We start from the raw sequence: 18137 nt of genomic DNA on the forward strand, positions 1-18137 counted from the left end.
TTACTTCATGAAACCTGTCCATTGTGCAACGAGTTGCAGTGGATTTTGCAATTAATGTAGAACTTTCAATTTGTTCCTTATTTCTGACAAGCTGCAGCTGACCCTGTGCCTGACTGAGTGTGGCAGGGACATTCAAGGAAAGACAGCAAATAGGGTTCCTCATTTAGGGGCTGATTTCATCAACTGATCGCTCGATATCTTGGAGGTTTTTTCATTACTGGTCCCATTTGTGCAAATGTTGAGAACCAATGTTTGTTACAGTCTTTAAAAGTATGTAAAACACTAGTGTGGGGATGGCTATTCGAATGATTTAAATTAATTAACCATCTGGGTCCTTCAAGAATGATTGATCCCAATACAGGGTTACACATAACACTGTAATTACCAACCTCATTAGAAGCTACTGCCATAGCAGATGCAGCATCACACCACTTTAGTGCATGGACTCTTTGTCCTAGATCTTTGTAACACTGAGAAAAATTAAAAAAATTAAAAACAAACAAAAAAGTTTACGACTAAATACACATATATATATATATATATATATATATATATATATATATATATATATATATATATATATATATATATATATATATATATATATATATACAGTGCCTTGCAAAAGTATTCAGACCCCTGACCAATTTTCTCATATTACTGAATTACAAATGGTACATTGAAATTTCGTTCTGTTTGATATTTTATTTTAAAATACTAAAACTCAAAATCAATTATTGTAAGGTGACATTGGTTTTATGTTGGGAAATATTTTTAAGAAAAATAAAAAACTGAAATATATATATATATATATATATATATATATATATATATATACAGTACTGTGCAAAAGTTTTAGGCAGGTGTGAAAAAATGCTGTAAAGTAAGAATGCTTTCAAAAATAGAAATATTAATAGTTTATATTTATCAATTAACAAAATGCAAAGTGAGTGAACAGAAGAAAAATCTACATCAAATCAATATTTGGTGTGACCACCCCTTTGCCTTCAAAACAGCATCAATTCTTCTAGGTACACTTGCACACAGTTTTTGAAGGAACTCGGCAGGTAGGTTGGCCCAAACATCTTGGAGAACTAACCACAGTTCTTCTGTGGATTTAGGCAGCCTCAGTTGCTTCTCTCTCTTCATGTAATCCCAGACAGACTCGATGATGTTGAGATCAGGGCTCTGTGGGGGCCATACCATCACTTCCAGGACTCCTTGTTCTTCTTTACGCTGAAGATAGTTCTTAATGACTGTCGCTGTATGTTTGGGGTCGTTGTCATGCTGCAGAATAAATTTGGGGCCAATCAGATGCCTCCCTGATGGTATTGCATGATGGATCAGTATCTGCCTGTACTTCTCAGCATTGAGGAGACCATTAATTCTGACCAAATCCCCAACTCCATTTGCAGAAATGCAGCCCCAAACTTGCAAGGAACCTCCACCATGCTTCACTGTTGCCTGCAGACACTCATTTGTGTACTGCTCTCCAGCCCTTTGGCGAACAAACTGCCTTCTGCTACAGCCAAATATTTCAAATTTTGACTCATCAGACCAGAGCACCTGCTGCCATTTTTCTGCACCCCAGTTCCTGTGTTTTCGTGCATAGTTGAGTCGCTTGGCCTTGTTCCACGTCAGAGGTATGGCTTTTTGGCCGCAAGTCTTCCATGAAGGCCACTTCTGACCAGACTTCTCTGGACAGTACATGGGTGTACCAGGGTCCCACTGTTTTCTGCCAATTCTGAGCTCATGGCACTGCTGGACATCTTCCGATTGCGAAGGGAACTAAGCATGATGTGTCTTTCATCTGCTGCAGTAAGTTTCCTTGGCCGACCATTGCGTCTATGGTCCTCAACGTTGCCCGTTTCTTTGTGCTTCTTCAAAAGAGCTTAGACAGCACATCTGGAAACCCCTGTCTGCCTTGAAATTTCTGCCTGGGAGAGACCTTGCTGATGCAGTATAACTACCTTGTGTCTTGTTGCTGTGCTCAGTCTTGCCATGGTGTATGACTTTTGACAGTAAACTGTCTTCAGCAACCTCACCTTGTTAGCTGAGTTTGGCTGTTCCTCACCCGGTCATCAGACCAGAGAACCTTTTTCCACATGTTTGCTGTGTCTCCCACATGCTTTTTGGCAAAATCCAAACTGGATTTGATATGGGTTTTTTTCAGCAATGGCTTTCTTCTCTCCACTCTTCCATAAAGCCGGGCTTTGTGGAGCGTCCGGGTTATAGTTGTCCCATGGACGGTTTCTCCCATCTCAGCTGTGGATCTCTCCAGCTCCTTCAGAGTTACCATTGGCTTCTTGGTTGCTTCTCTGACTAATGCCCTCCTTACCCGGTCACTGAGTTTTGGTGGACGGCCTTCTCTAGGCAGAGTCACAGTTGTGCCATATTCTTTCCATTTTTTAAAAATGGATTTAACGGTGCTCTGGGGGATGTTCAAAGTTTGGGATATTTTTTTATAACCCAACCCTGATTGGTGCTTCTCCAGAACCTTATCCCGGACTTGTTTTGATAGCTCCTGGGTCTTCATGATGCTGCTTGTTTAGATATGCTCTCTAACAAACTATGGGGCCTTCCAGAAACAGGTGTATTGCATCTGAGATCATGTGACACTTTAATTGCCCACAGGTGGACTCCATTCAACTAATTATGTGACTTCTGAAGGTAATTAGTTGCACCAGAGCTTATTTAGGGGTGTCACAGTAAAGGGGGTGAATACTTATGCAATCAAGACTTTTCAGTTTTTTATTTGTAAATAACTTTGAAAAATATGTTGATTTTTTTCCCCACTTTGACATTATGGACTATTTTGTGTAGATCAGTGACACAAAATCCTAATTAAATCCATTTTAATTCCAGGTTGTAACACTACAACATGTGGAAAAGTCCAAGGGGGGTGAATACTTATGCAGGGCACTGTATATATATATACATACACAGTGCCGTGAAAAACTATTTGCCCCGTCTGATTTTCTGCATTTTTGCACATTTTTCACATTGTATTTGGTCATATTTTCTGGGGGTTGTTGTAGTAGTATATAGAGGGAGTCTGAGAGAAAAAATGACTCCAAAGTTTTGTGTTTATTTCATTTGTTTGGTGTGCAAGGTAATCAAACATGCAATCTTCAGGTGTGAAAAAGTTATTGCCCCCACCTAGTTAACTCAACCCAATTAAAGGGATAATTAGGGTCAGCTGTTTGAGTACTTTGGTTAACATCCAGGCCTGATTTGGGCCAGCCCTGCCCAATATAAATCTGACTAACTTTGGCCCTTATCATCAGAGTGAAGTTGTCAGCACGCAGGTTCTAGAGGCACATCATGCCACGAACAAAAGAAATTCCTGAAGTTGTTGATGCATATCAGTCTGGAAAGGGTTACAAAGCCATTTCTAAGGCTTCTAAGGCTCTGGCTCTAAGGCTCTGGGGCTCGACCTCAGTCAGAGCCATATTGTCCAAATGGAGAAAGTTTGGGACAGTAGTGAATCTTCCCAGGAGTGGCCGTCCTGCCAAAATCTCTCCAAGAGCAAGGCGTAAAATCGTCCAGGAAGTCACAAAGAACCCTAGAAAAAACATCCAGGGATCTGCAGGCCTCTCCCGCCTCTGCTAAGGTCAGTGTTCATGACTCCACCATCAGAAAAACACTGGGCAAAAATGGGATTCATGGCAGAGTAGCAAGGCGGAAACCATTGCTCACTAAGAACATGAATGCTCGTCTCAAGTTTGTCAAAAAGCACCTGGATGATCTTCAAGAGTTCTGGAACAATGTTCTATGGACAGAGGCTGACATGGGCCCTGTTATGTCTGGTGAAAACCAAACACTACATTCCACAGGAAGGACCTCATACCAACAGTCAAGCATGGTGGTGGTAGTGTCATGGTTTGGGGATGCTTTGCTGCATCAGGACCTGGACGCCTTGCCATCATTGAAGGAACCATGAATTCTGCTCTGTATCAGAGAATTCTACAGGAGAATGTCAGGCCATCAGTCCGTGAGCTGAAGCGCAGCTGGGTCATGCAGCAAGACAATGATCCGAAACACACAAGCAAGTCTACATCAGAATGGCTGAAGAACAAGAAATTTAAAGTTTTGGAATGGCCTAGTCAAAGTCCAGACCTAAACCCACAAATGTCACTGAGTTGAAGCAGTTCTGCATGGAGGAGTGGGCCAAAATTCCTCCACGGCGCTGTGAGAGACTAATCAATAACTACAGGAAGCGTTTGGTTGCAGTTATTGGTGCTAAAGGTGGCGTAACCAGTTATTGAGTCTAAGGGAGCGATTACTTTTTCACACGGGGGCATTTGGTGTTGCATAACTTTCTTTAATAAATAAATGAAATATGTATCACATTTTTGTGTTATTTGTTCACTCAGGGTCCCTTTTATCTAATATTAGGTTTTGGTTGAAGATCTGATAACATTCAGTGTCAAAAAAAAAACGCAGAAAATCAGACAGGGGGCAAATATTTTTTCACGGCACTGTATATCTATCTATCTATCTATCTATCTATATATATATATATATATATATATATATATATATATACACACACATACATACATACATACACACACAAAGGGCATCAATATAATTTGCTGCATCAAAAAAACAAACAAAAAAAAAACAGCTCACCTTTGCTAAGCAAACATAATTGAATTTGGAATAGCAGGGACGAATTTCTTCTACCTGAAAAAAATCAATAAATAAAAATTAAATGACTGGAATGATTGTTCATGTTTCCCGTAAGTGTCTATCACAGGATGATGACCTCTCTATACAAAACGTAAAGGCTGAGGGGATTGTTGAGGTTTACAACTCATAGCACTTCGTGCTTTAAAGATAAGTGCATCCAAGAAGCAGTGGAATATTTCTCTCTGCAGGAATTTACAGAATTGCCACATCTTTTGCTTACAGTAATTCCCACCATGCAATTCCCATAAATTTCAAACTGTTCATGATGATGCATTATTTAGACACCTTAGTATAAACATGACTGTAACAGGATAGCATCAGGAATGAGACTGAGGAAGCTGCAGTTTAAAGCACTAGTGCGTAACGTTTATTAATAAGCAAAAAACACACCAACAAATAAACAGGCACAAGAGCCAGAATAAAAGGTTAAACAAAACAATTTGGCTGTCAAGCTCGGCATTTGCCTTCACTGACCATTTATAAATACACAGCTCATAAACACTCACCACCATTCCTCTCAAACCCTAATGCCCAAACAAATGATTTTCTCCTCCTTAAATATCATGGGGCTAGAGCCTAATTAACCATTAATCATTCAATTAAGACTCGAGCCACATTTTTACATGTTTTATGGCAGGGAGGATTTTAACCCCCTCCCTGCCAACCCTATATTCCCAGCACCCACACACTCTATTTACATGTAGGGCTTTTGCTCTGAAGCTGGCAGCGGGATGGGGCACTCTGGCAGTGGTGAAGCTGGCAGAGGTGCAGGGCACTCGGGCAGTGGAAAAACTTGCAGCGGTGCTGGGCCCTTTCGGCGATGGTGATGTCGGCGATGCTGGGCACTCCAGCAGGGACGGCGGTGGCGGCGATGGGTACTCTGGCAGGGGCGGCGGCAGCACTTGCAGGACGGGGCACTCCGGCCGAGGCAGCGCAGGGTGCAGGGTGCAGGGCGGGGCACTCCGGTCGAGGCAGCGCAGGGCGCAGGGCGGGGCACTCCGGCCGAGGCAGCGCAGGGCGCAGGGCGGGGCACTCTGGCCGAGGCAGCGCAGGGCGCAGCACTGGACGTGCTGACTCTGGACCCTCTGGAGACCGCAGCGGCTCCTCCCCTTTGGCCACTCGAGTAGGCAGCATCTCTTTTGCTCACCTCCGAGAACGGACACTCCTCCGCTTCTTCTTTCGGGCAGGTGGCAACTCCTCTTCATCCTGAAGGAGGCACCGTGCCATAGGGTGCCCGAACTCTCCACAGGTGAGGCACCAACATTCAAGGAGGATGTCCAAGCCACCAGTCTAGATGGCTTGGGAGGCAGAGAGGCAGGTCTCTGGCTTTCGTTTAGGCTGCTGGTCTTGGGCTTTAAGGTGGAGCCACTTGTCCGGGGACTCTTTTTTGTGGTGCCCAAACTCCAGGCAAGCCCCAAAAACGACAGCCCCTTCAGCTTGCCGACGCCTCTGCTCCTGCTCCCACTCCTCTATCAAATTTGTCATTTTTTTTAAAAACTGTAGTCCTGCTCCGAGTCTCCAGGGGCGCTATCCCACTCACACCAAATGTAACAGGATAGCATCAGGAAGGAGACTCAGAGACCAGAAAGCTGCAGTTTAAAGCTCTGGTGTCTCCTTGAATACCTATGCGGCTAGAGCCTAATTAAACATTAATCATTCAATTAAGGTAGGGCTAAGGCAGGGGCATCATTGGGGGGGGGGGGGGGTCGACAGGGGCGGCCGTCCCTGCCAAGCTCGCCAGGGGGGCCCCTAAATGGCAGTTTCTGTGAGAACGGGTACGATTCAGGGCGTACCAAAGGTCCCCAGATACATGTACCAGGGTGGTCGTGGAACGGTTGTGTGACCACATGGTACACTGGCTGACCCCCGCCAAGAAGACCAATCTGCAAATGGGGGAAGCAGTGGTAGTGCAGCAGTTTTGCCATGTGGTTGGCGCCGAAACCCAAGCCTGGATACGGCACCACTACCCCGACAACCTGGAAGAAGCTGTGAAACTGGCAGAGGATTTTGAAGACTCCCTGGTCTCTGCCCGGACAGGGATACTCATGGTTCCACATCTCTTCTGAGTGGTGTGTCGTGACAGCCACGAGGTCAGGTGGCTATCTCCTGTATCCAAGGAGACACGGCGACATACCCCACACAAAACATATATTTATTGGTAATTCCGATAAAACGTCACCTGGTAGTAGGGGTAGAGATTTGATGAAATTAATGGCAGTCTCAGACACACACGTAAATGTGGCAGAAAAAGAAAGAGGGGAACTGATTGGTGATATTTTCCCCTTACAAGCTGAAATGTTTTCGTCTGTTTTCCGTCCTAGAAAAACAAACAAGGAGAGAAGGACTGAAAAATGGGAGGGAGCATCAATGAGGTGAGGCTGGGGTTTGGTGGGAGAACGCTCGGATGGTAACAAAACTCCAGTCAAAGGGGGTCGGAATGCAGTGTGACAGAGTGGGTGAGGTTACTGGGCCATGCAGGGCAGAAGTTACTCCCGCCCCTCTCAATATACCGGACATGTGGCACTCAAGCGCGGACATCGTGTGGGGCCAACATAACGACCCCTCACTATTATTGGTTCCCCCATCTTGTCGGCCAGAGGTCATGAGGCTGACGCATGACATCCCTTTTGCGGGGCACCTTGGAGCTGACAAGACATGGGAGCGAATATTGGCTCGATTCTATTGGGTAGGTCTTCATACTGATGTGTCGAAATATGTAGCCACATGCCCAGACTGCCAGCAAGTAGCGCCGGGTCGAGTGCGCCCACGCCCTGCCGATTATTTCCACTCCTTTTGAACGCATTGCAATGGACATAGTGGGCCATTTGCTACCTTCTGATTCTGGGTATATGCATATATTATTGGTGGTAGATTATGCAACGTGATACCTGGAAGCAGTTCATTTGTAGTCCACTAGTGCAGCTGCGATTGCCAAAGATTATGGCTAGAGTAGGGATCCACGAGGAGATTTTGACTGATCATGGAACTAACTTTCTGTTGAACACGTTACAGCAGGTTTATAAAATATTAAAAATACGTCCCATCAGGACATCTGTTTATCATCCACAGATGAATGGTTTGGTGGAACGCTTTAATCAGACCCTAAAGCAGATGCTGAGACGTTTTGTGAATCAGGAGCAAAAACATTGGGCATCGCTTCTTCCCTACCTCCTTTTTGCAGTGAGAGAGGTGCCGCAGAGTTCGACAGGGTTCTCCCCCTTCAAGCTCTTGTACGGCCAACAGCCTCGGGCATCCTTGATCTGTTGAGAGAGGGTTGGGAGGAGCACAAAGGCTCGTCCACAAATGTAGTGCAGCATGGGATCCTACTTCGAGATCGCCTAGATTTGGTCGGTCGTCTGGCCCAGGACAACCTCAAAGCGGCTCAACATCGGCAAAAGCAGCATTACAATCAAAATGCAAGAATTCAAACCTTTCGACCAGGAGGCAAAGTAATGCTGCTGCTTCCCTCGTCAGAATCGAAATAATGTGCTACATGGCAGGGGCCATATGAAGTGATTCAGGCTATTGGTAAAGTGAATTATGAAATTAGACAGCCCGATCGCTGAAATGAAAGGGACATTTATCACATGAATTTATACTGCTCGAACTTGGCGTGATTGAGCCTTCCAGGAGCGAGTGGTGCAGTCCAATTGTGATAGTGGCCAAAAAGGACAGCACCAACCGCTTCTGCGTTGATTTCCGTAAGGTAAACGCTATTGCCAAGTTCGATGCCTACCCCATGCCTTGGGTCGACGAGCTTCTAGATAGACTGGGAAAGGCAAAGTTTATTTTCACTCTGGACCTGACAAAAGGATACTGGCAGATCCCCTTAACCCACAGTTCTAGAGAGAAAACCGCATTTTCAACCCCTGAAGGGCTGTTTCAATTTAAAACCATGCCGTTTGGGCTACATGGTGTGCCCGCTGCCTTTCAGAGACTGAGACTTTATGCCCAAATCGTGAATATGCAGCAGCGTATATTGACAATGTGATTATTTACAGCTCCACCTGGCGAGAACATTTGGCTAGGGTTACAGCCGTCCTTCAGTCTCTAAGGGTAGCCCAGCTGATAGCTAACTTGGGAAAATGTGCGTTTGCCAAGACAGAGACTCAATATTTGGGATTTTTAATGGGGAATGGAAGGGTGAGACCCATGGTCATCAAAATCTGGGCTTTGGTCGACGTGGCAATCCCCAAAACCAAGACTCAGGTGAGGTGCTAATGGGTTTAGCCTGTTATTACCGCTGATTTATCCTCGAGTATGCCACATGGTACATCGTGCAGGGAAAGCACCAAAATGCAGATTATTTTTCCCGGGAGGGGGGAGTAATGGGAATGGTAGATTCAGCCGAGTGTTCCTACGGCTCCGCTCTGAGCGGTGGGATATGCGACAGAAAGACAATCTCCCTCCCGATTTGTGAGGGTGCTAAGTAATGGGAACAGAATACCCTGGACTGTTTGGCCTGACAATTTATTCAGGGTTAAAAGGAAGTCGGTCATCTAGAAAGGTGGCAGAGCTTCGGTGCACGAATGCATCGACCCGAAAGGGAAACAATGTGGCAGCCGCGGACTGGAGGAGTGGCTACAATTGTTTACCAAGGGGTCATGTATGACGGTACAAAAAGGGGACGAAGCAACGTAATCTATTCCTTTGTTTTGATTTATGAAAAGTGATCTGGAAGGACCTGTGTTTCGTGTTTTTATTGTTATTGTTATTAGTAGATGGTTAACACGTCTAGAGTTGTTGTCTGAGGCCAGCATGAACCCAGACAGCACTCCACTTGTGTCACAAATAAATAATTGTAAAGCACCACGAGCACTACAGCACACACCCAGGACTGGTGACCATGTTTGTGTCAGGCCTATATTCCCAACACCGACACACTCACACACTATTTACATATAGGGCTTTTGCCCTGCCACAATGATACCTTTCCTCTTTTGGAAAGACCGGGTAATTTGTTTACAAACCATTTCTCACAAGCATATAGAAAGAATGAGAGTGAAAAGCATGCTTCATTAGCTTCCTGTAGTTCAATCTTGAAACATGCTACACTCCTCCTCAGTGCAACAAATAACCCCTGAAAAGGCCAAAGGTTCACAGCTGGGTCTATGATGAAAAGAAGGAAACAAAAATGCAATCTAATAACCAAGTTAACAGCTAATAAAACAATACCTTTTTCTAAAGTCACACAGCCGTTAGCAAAGAACCGAGTGCTTTAGTCAGCTCTCAACAACAATCAGCTCAGTCCGTCTGTTATTACGCAGCCTAAAGGGTCTGGTCATGATTTATATAAGAAAAGTTTAGTACCTTAATGAGTAGTGGGGTAGTCTTCGTAATCAGTCTGTTAAATTAGTTAATACCCCATTAATCTAGGAACCATACTTAATATACTGAGCACCAAAAGAAACTTATCACTATTATAACACATTTATTTTTGGAAAAAAAATAAGGTATACAAATGCTGTACATTGACTAAATGTTTTTGGTTTCTTTTTAATCACTTGATCATTCATCCCTGACCATGACACGCTTGAGTGACTATGACTGAAGCATATGCACTTAGTCACCTAATTAGTGAGACAGTTGATTGGACACTGGATATGGAGTGATTTCAGCTGTTGAATTGCAAGCTTGAATAAAAGCAATAAAAAAAATAACAGAAAAAAAACAATATTCCAAATCTGTCAAGACCGCAGCGCCTTCATGCAATCGGCATGTTGGAAGCTGGACTAGGGCAGCGTCCTGTGGCTCGCAGTCTTGGGTGCTCACAACCAGCAATTTCAAACCTGGCGAGACAGTATAACCAGACACACTCTGTCAATGACAGGCCACGAACTGGGAGACCAAGAGTCACAACACCCGCCCAAGATCGACAGATCATTTTGCAGCATCTTTGTGATGTCAATTGTTAATCAGCACAATACAAAGTCACTGCACCTGCTCTAAAACCGAGTTTGTCATTTTTCGATCACATCTATTGAATTTTATTCAACTATAAGTGATAAGTTTCTTTTGATGCTCAAATACAAGTGATACTTTTCTTTTGATGCTCAAATATAAGTGATGTCATATAATGTCATAAAATAAATACTGAAATATGTGAATTGCATTTTACTTTGAAATGGAAGTGTGTAGATACTTTTGGGCACCACTGTATAAGCTTCTCTCAAGGGGATGCTTTAAAAGAACCTCAGTATATAAGAGTGCAGTCTCAGTGCATCACATAGATTCGTGCTGCAATCATTTTCAAACTAGACTAATGCCAATTATTACAATTAAAGATACAACTCACTCTTCAGCAGTGGGTTAGGTAAATGACCATGAGATGTACGGAACAATGGATTCTCATCCTAGATTAATAATAAAGATGCTGTAAACATATTGAAAATAGACTATTGCACATTCTCATGATAATAATACAAAAAGGTTGTGTTTTTGCCATATAAAACTTACAAAACAAGACCCCATCCGCCTCATTAAAAAAAAACAAAAAAAAAAACAGCAATCATTACCAAATAAAACAATGAAAAAGGGTTGTTTTTTGTAAATGGACCTGCAATCAAGCCTGTATTAAAAGATCACCAATATAAATCGATCTTCTTGTTGGAAATCAAGAGGCAGAACATCCTTAATTTCCTGTAGATCCTTGCTTCCAAGCCTCCTTTTGCTGGTGGGAGACAGAACACATCATGCACAACACCGGAGAGATGTAGTCTTGTTATCTACAGGAAAAGGTACATAGAGCTAAATACCTTGTGGAAATAATGAAGTGCATCCTGTATTGTTGCAGTTGGTGGGTTTCCAAAAAGAGTAGCAGCTACTTTCCTTTCAATCCAAGATAACTGAGAGACCTGCAAGTGAGGGAATGTGATCAGTATCCCATTTGGTGAAAACAGTTTGATTAAACATAATTTTCTTTTTTAATAGATATTTTTTGGTTCAGGACAAGGATCATGTTTGTGTTTGGGGATAAGCAATTATGAAAACTCTTTTATTATGGCAGGCATCTCTCCTTGCTTCAAAAGTTTGGCAAAATAAGTCTTTCCAAGGAGTTCCAGAACAAGCCGATTAGCCAAAAAGAACTCAGGTTACGTATATGGAGGGTCTGGATATCGTTTCTCTACACTCCATTAGCTCTTACACATGTACTTACAGGTTGCACTGACAATGACAGAGTGATTCAAACAAGGCCCTTGGTTGCTTATAAACAGAGGATTACTACACAACAGCCTCTTATGCAAGACTCTGTGAATCCAGCCCATTCAAACATAACAAGATTTTTTTGAATGGAAGGCTTTTGGCTGGTGGTACTGGGTGTAGGAATGAATAAATAGCATTTCTTTTCCCTACTTAGCACACAATGTGACACAATCATGATGCCAACATTTCAGATGAGATTGCCAACCTTCAAAGGTTGTCTAGGACTTTATAACTCTATTACTTCTCGATCATTCACAATAACGACATTCCAAAGATGCAAAACACCTGCTTTAATAATTGTTCGTAAATAAAGCAGTATCGTCTTGTTAGCTATTACAATATTCATGTACCTAAAGCTGTCTTCTATACAGCAAGACCAATCTGGAATTAATTTCAGTCTGATTCATAGTAGACAATTATCAAGAGATTTACAAGAGTTGTACCATTGGATATTGTTTGTCTGTGGTCTGACAGCCACCGTAGCTGTTTTGCCTGTCAAAGACAGTGCATATACACTTCAGTGAACTGAGCGGCATTGAGGGGAAAAATAATACTAAGACAGTGCTTTCATTCCAAGATGGCAAAGCCGAGTGCCTCGGAAGTAAATGAGCGTTAATGAGTTGATGAAACTAGTTATTTGATGGCTAAGAAACTGAAATGAGGTCATTAGATTGTGGTGGGATTTTTACATGGGGTCTTGGCCAATCAGAACCCTCAGTTTGTCAAAACCATTTATAAAATACTTGTACTGCAGGGTAAAAGATAAATATTTACTTTACTAAGAATGTTACTTTTTAGAATGTTACTAAAATAAGTGATTTTGCAACTACTGGTATAAATTGTGTTTTGAATATGAAACCTCATGTCATAAATCATGCATAGTCTTTTCTGTAATCTAATTATCCTTTGAGAGACCCATTTAACATTTCACAGTGCAACATAAAAGTGAAATCCTTTGTTCTTCTTTGTATGTTTTGTATCAACAGTGCATGGCCCATGATGCTTATGGTTAATGAATTCCTCAACAATCAAAATGTTCATGTCAAGAGATGAAAGCTTACTGCATAGCACCATCTTCCCAGGAGGTAGTAAGACAGGGGATCCTGAGGTTTGAGCTCAATTGCTTTGTCTAGATGATCCTGAACAAAGTAAAATGAAAGCAAATGTCAGGGTAGTGCCGTTAGAACACATGGTCTTTTGGACTAGTGCTATCATGCATAACAATACCCACAAATATTTCAGACGCACGCACAGAAACCACACAACTCTTGCCTCTCATGCAACATTTCTCTCTCATTTTGTTGATGACCTTATTGATGGCAGATTCTACTGAAAACATTAAAAGGGAATAGCAACATGCAAGACAGTGTAAATAACAAAAACTGTTTTTCTTCATTTAAAATGATTAAACAACCACCAGCAACAGTAGCTTGACAGAGTGTTTTGATATAGTAGTCAATGAACATGTTCAGATGCTGAGAATAACCATTTAAAACAATACATTCAATGGCTCATTAACCCCTGCAGAACCAAACATTTTTGCTGTCTTGAAAAAAATTAAGACATATATACAGTATTTCCTTTAAAGTGTTATAAAAAAAAAAAAAAATAATAAATAAACCTATGAGACAGTACATTTTTGCCAGTAAATAATACCAACACATTTCCTTTTTTGTGAAATGTTAGCCTTGGGGTAAGCTAAAAGGCATTTTGGATAATTTAACATTCATTATTGCACTTACATAAAACTCAGCAAATTAAAGTTCACAATTTAAACAAGTTCCATAACTACATTGTATAGAGTTGGCAAAAGTTTGAACATCAAACTGCATAGTTTCATATGTAAAAATGTCAATGCACAGGTACTGTCATTTTATGTACTGCATGGTCACTTTGGAACAGTTGCAGGCCCCTCAACGACTGCCATAATTACATAGCTTGTACATAAAGGGAAACAATGCATAGACCATAGTGGCTACACAAAGACCACAAAGGGAACCGAACAAAGATGATGAGAGGTTACGATCAATCCTTTTAAATACAATTAGTGACTACATAAAGGCAAAAGGAGGCTTGTAATCATACAAGAAACACATTACATATGTAAGTAATTGACAATGAAGTCAGTCAGCTCTTAGAATAAACTTTCAAGGAACCCTGGTACATTAGGCATCCAATACATCCATATAAATACAAACCTGTGGTCCCTACAATCACCTGCTTTAAATGTATAATGCCAAATGGCATTTCTTGATTAAAGTAATAAAGTAAACTTTTGAGGAAACAGGGTCAAACTTTTACACACTCTTCAAAACTGTAACACTGCTCTTTAAAACTGTAACCCTGGCAAGTTACTATTCAGTGCCAGCAGAGCCTGAATCATATCTTTAAAATAATATGGGATTACTTTTCCATGAACGTACTATAGTAGTCATGTTGCTTCTAGCTACAGTAGTATTGTTTTGGTTGTGTTCATTCCTTGAATGTCTTCCATGTTAATTGCCGTGTTCCAAGTCTGGAAATCTATGCTCCATGCTCACTGGAGCCTGAGGAGATAGAAATTCAGGAGATACTCATTTCATTACTGACTTTCCCAGCCTGTGGTTTATTAAAAGAAAAACGTTAAATACAAGTGGGATAACTAGCTTACGCAACATTACTGCTAGTAATCATTACACTCCATGAAGTACGCCGATAAGACCCATTAGCCACTTAGTCCTTTATTTCTTATGCAAGAGTAGCAGTGGTTAGGGTTAACATCTGAAACCAATTTGTATCCATTTACTAAGGTTTCTATTCTCCAGCAGCATTTGCAAGTAAATCGGAGGACTCTAGGTGCAAGAAGTTTACTGTTACTTCATTAAACAACAGGCAGCCCTCCAAAAGGCATACTCAATACAGGACCACATCTTTGTAGCATCTTTATAGGCTGTTTGAGCTAGCTGTTTGTGGTTAGCATTTTAATACAAGGCAGGCATCAAAATTGCAGTGAATTGTTTTTCTTTACAAGGAAAATATTTGTACGATTCCATTTTTAGTCTTGCGTAACTGGAAGAAATGTACAAAAGCAATTAAAACATTTTTCTACACTAATTGGGGGGTGAGGGGCTGTGGTGCAATACGTCCACCAACATGTTAATAAATATGCAATAAAATATAAAATCTATCAAATATCTGTGTGTATATTATATGTATTCGTTTTGCTATGAATCTGAGAGAAGAGCTGTTTTTATTGCATCTGGGAGACATCAACATACTGATTGCTACATGTGTATCCTTATTTATTTAGTTTCAATCCTTGCAGTTTAAATGCTCAAGACGTGATGTTGTATAGACATGCATAAGTAATCTGTTAACAGAAACACTGGCACCTCAGCAAGAACACCCCCGGAGGCAGCTTGCTTGCTGGAAAAACTGAGTTTACACACTGTCAGAAAGAAGTAAATTAAGAAGCGCAGCTGCTTAGCATAACTGCCAAAACATACCTTAAAGAGATAGCCATTCTTGATTTTGTTCTGCACACTCTCGTACTCAGACATGTAGCCACACATAATGGCAAACCTGCAAAATGAACACAGGAAGTTGGGAAAATATGCTCCCTATTAAGATACAAGATTATTTCATATATCATTCTAAAATCAGGAATTTCAATAATTTAATCCATTCATCAAGTGAAGACACACTGAAAACGTTTGAATTCCAGACCAAGATATTTCTTTAGTTTAATCTCTCTTCTTTGCAGGAGAGCTAACCACCCACACGGGAAACCAGGACAAGGGTAGTTAATTCTCCACTCATACTCAAACCAGCCTCTGCATTAACCTAATTGCTTTAAAATAATAATTTTAAAGTTTGCTCTGTTTGGTTCATGTGCTATGAGGAATGTGTAAATAAACTGTTCATGCATGTGAAATATATGAAATAAAACAAAACATTACACACTGTACATAAATGTGGGATTTCTTTGATTTGGGCACTAGATAACACAATGTCAGGTGTCATGAAAAAGGGGGTAGAGATAATCTGCAGATTTAAAATGATTAGCATATGGTGAGCACATGTTTATATATTACTGATATAATATATGATAAACCAGCAGCCTCATTTTTGAGTCTCCCAACCACAATCCTTTAAAATTGACTCTGACCATTCCATCAAGCTGGTAAAATGCTGTTGTTGTGCACCAGGGTTGTGCAAGACAAAATCAGAGCAAGTTAATACTGGAAGATTAATATACAAGACCATGTCCTTGTACTAAAGCAGGGCATAACGTAACAATCCAAAGTGAATGAATTTTTAACATTCCACTGAACCACAAAAAATGAGTCAAAGATTATCAATCATTATTCATGTTGAAAAAAAATGTAATGTTCACACGCTTCATGGCAGCAATTCCAAACACTCACCGGTATCCTGCCATTGCTTTTACTACAATAAAATAATAAAAATCGTGAACTACTCAAAACACAGAGAATTAGAGAGGGGCAATTTGTATGTACTATTTACAGTCAACATGGCCTAACTGTGAATCAACAAAATTTACAAATCATCAAATTGTGAGATAAGACCAAGGTCACAGAATACCAGGCAAATCCTCCGTTTGACATTCTAATGATAGGATGAAAACTGATTATACAATATGGATGAACTTTTGTCCACTTACAGAGTTAGGAACAAACTTGCTTCCTATTGCGACTGAGCAAATCTGCAAATGTGTGAGGACTAAGAAAAATAGGCCTATCCTCTATTTCCACCGTTTATGGAACAAACTCGGTTCCTATTCACTTAAAAAATATACATGTTAACGTGGAAGTAGGTAATGACCTCTGTCTTTTGCAAGGCACAGTGCAGATGCTACGATGCTGTCTGTGTCAGTGCAGGTATCAGGCTATCATCCCAGTTTATTTAAATGTTATATTGCAGTTTGTCTTTTCCTGGTGGTGCATGCCAGAGGAAAAAAAAAACAAAAACTGTATTTCACAAGACTAAGGCAAGAAAACTTGCTTCTTCAATGCAAAAGTTGGCTACAACTAATTAATGTTAATTTCCTTGTTTTTACAAGCTTTATATTTTGATGCGGGGGTGGTGAATATATTATAATTATTTCTACAAGAAAACTATTATACACTGAGTGGGGAAATGATTTATTTATGCATTAAAAAAAAGCCTAACTCTTTCCTAGGATAGATTCTGATTGCAAGAAACAGTAGTTCTATGGTTTAATTGAGCCTCAGAGGGTTTGTCAAACATTGTTGAGCAGGATGTATGGTGTGATCAAAGCAGTATGAATATAATAGTTAATCCTGCTGGTACTCTTGTCAACTACAGCAACAGGGTACAAGCAACTTTTACGCAAAGGCTCAGGGGGTGAAAAGGTCAAGGAATTCAGTTGCTGAGGAAGGGGGGGCTGGGTAGTTAAAACCTTATTTGGCAGTTCTTGTTCAGAAACTGGCAAGAAACCTTTTTCCTTTCACTCGGTGGGTGCTAATCAGATAAACACAGCATACCGTGGCTAAACGGATTGCCGCTTGAAAAGAAAACAATGAAAAATGAACTGGCTTATCCTGTGTCTTGTTAAATTTCTCCTCTGTGCGTGACCAAAAAAAAGAGACCACCAATTTATACTGTTTAAAATAATACAGTGTCCAGCTTGGGATTTGCACACATGGTGTTCCATAAGTGAAATGTACTGCTCAATATTAAAGGACTTTTTATGCTGGTCAGTCTAGATTGTTTATGCTAGTAGGTCTAGATTTTACATCTTAAGCAGCGAATAAGCAGCTTCAAATGTCACTGACTTTCTTTATGTTGTTTGCAGTTATTTTGGAATTGATCTGGATTGTGTTGCTTCAGTATTGAGTTTTTATTTTTGCTGTACTGTATCTTGTTTTTACCTAGTTGGAGGGGATCTCCAGGCAAACTACTGTAAGGGAAATTATCATTAAGAAAAGATGAAAACTATTTGGCCAAAAACAACCAACCATTCTGTGGGAGTGTTTCCTTGTTGGCATACATTCTAAACAGAAGACAGGAACGAGGTCACACTGTTCAACAGGCAGACAGGCATCCTTTCAGAGTTTACACTAATGGAAGGAACATCGCTATCCTACGTATTAAAGATTACGAAGCAACAGCCCCCTTTAACATTTTAGGACTGTGGCAGTGTAATTTGTGTGATGTGTGAATGTGGGTCCCTGCCAACAATCGCAGGTGGAATGTTGCCATTCCCTGATTAGGCA

At 41.1% G+C, this 18137-nt stretch overlaps 1 protein-coding gene across 5 annotated transcripts in view; it reads right to left on the reverse strand.

Moving 5' to 3' along the window:
* The window catches only part of LOC117403346 (regulator of microtubule dynamics protein 2), a 70077-nt gene that overhangs the window by 2033 nt on the left and 49907 nt on the right, over positions 1-18137 (reverse strand). The window contains exons 6-11 of one of the 5 annotated variants that reach the window (XM_059023807.1): positions 15384-15459; positions 12960-13037; positions 11451-11549; positions 10991-11048; positions 4636-4689; positions 390-470 (exon numbers count right to left, since the gene is read on the reverse strand). In XM_059023807.1, coding sequence (XP_058879790.1) covers positions 424-470; positions 4636-4689; positions 10991-11048; positions 11451-11549; positions 12960-13037; positions 15384-15459 — 412 coding nt within the window. In that variant the 3' untranslated portion in view covers positions 390-423. Of the gene's footprint in view, positions 1-389; positions 471-4635; positions 4690-7859; positions 10485-10990; positions 11049-11450; positions 11550-12959; positions 13038-15383; positions 15460-18137 lie in introns of those variants that run through there. The other 4 variants (XM_059023808.1, XM_034005425.3, XM_059023806.1 and 1 more) reach the window with 4 other exon arrangements.

Source organism: Acipenser ruthenus, chromosome 5 (assembly GCF_902713425.1).
Source record: "Acipenser ruthenus chromosome 5, fAciRut3.2 maternal haplotype, whole genome shotgun sequence".
In the NCBI taxonomy this organism is placed as follows: Eukaryota; Metazoa; Chordata; class Actinopteri; order Acipenseriformes; family Acipenseridae; genus Acipenser; species Acipenser ruthenus.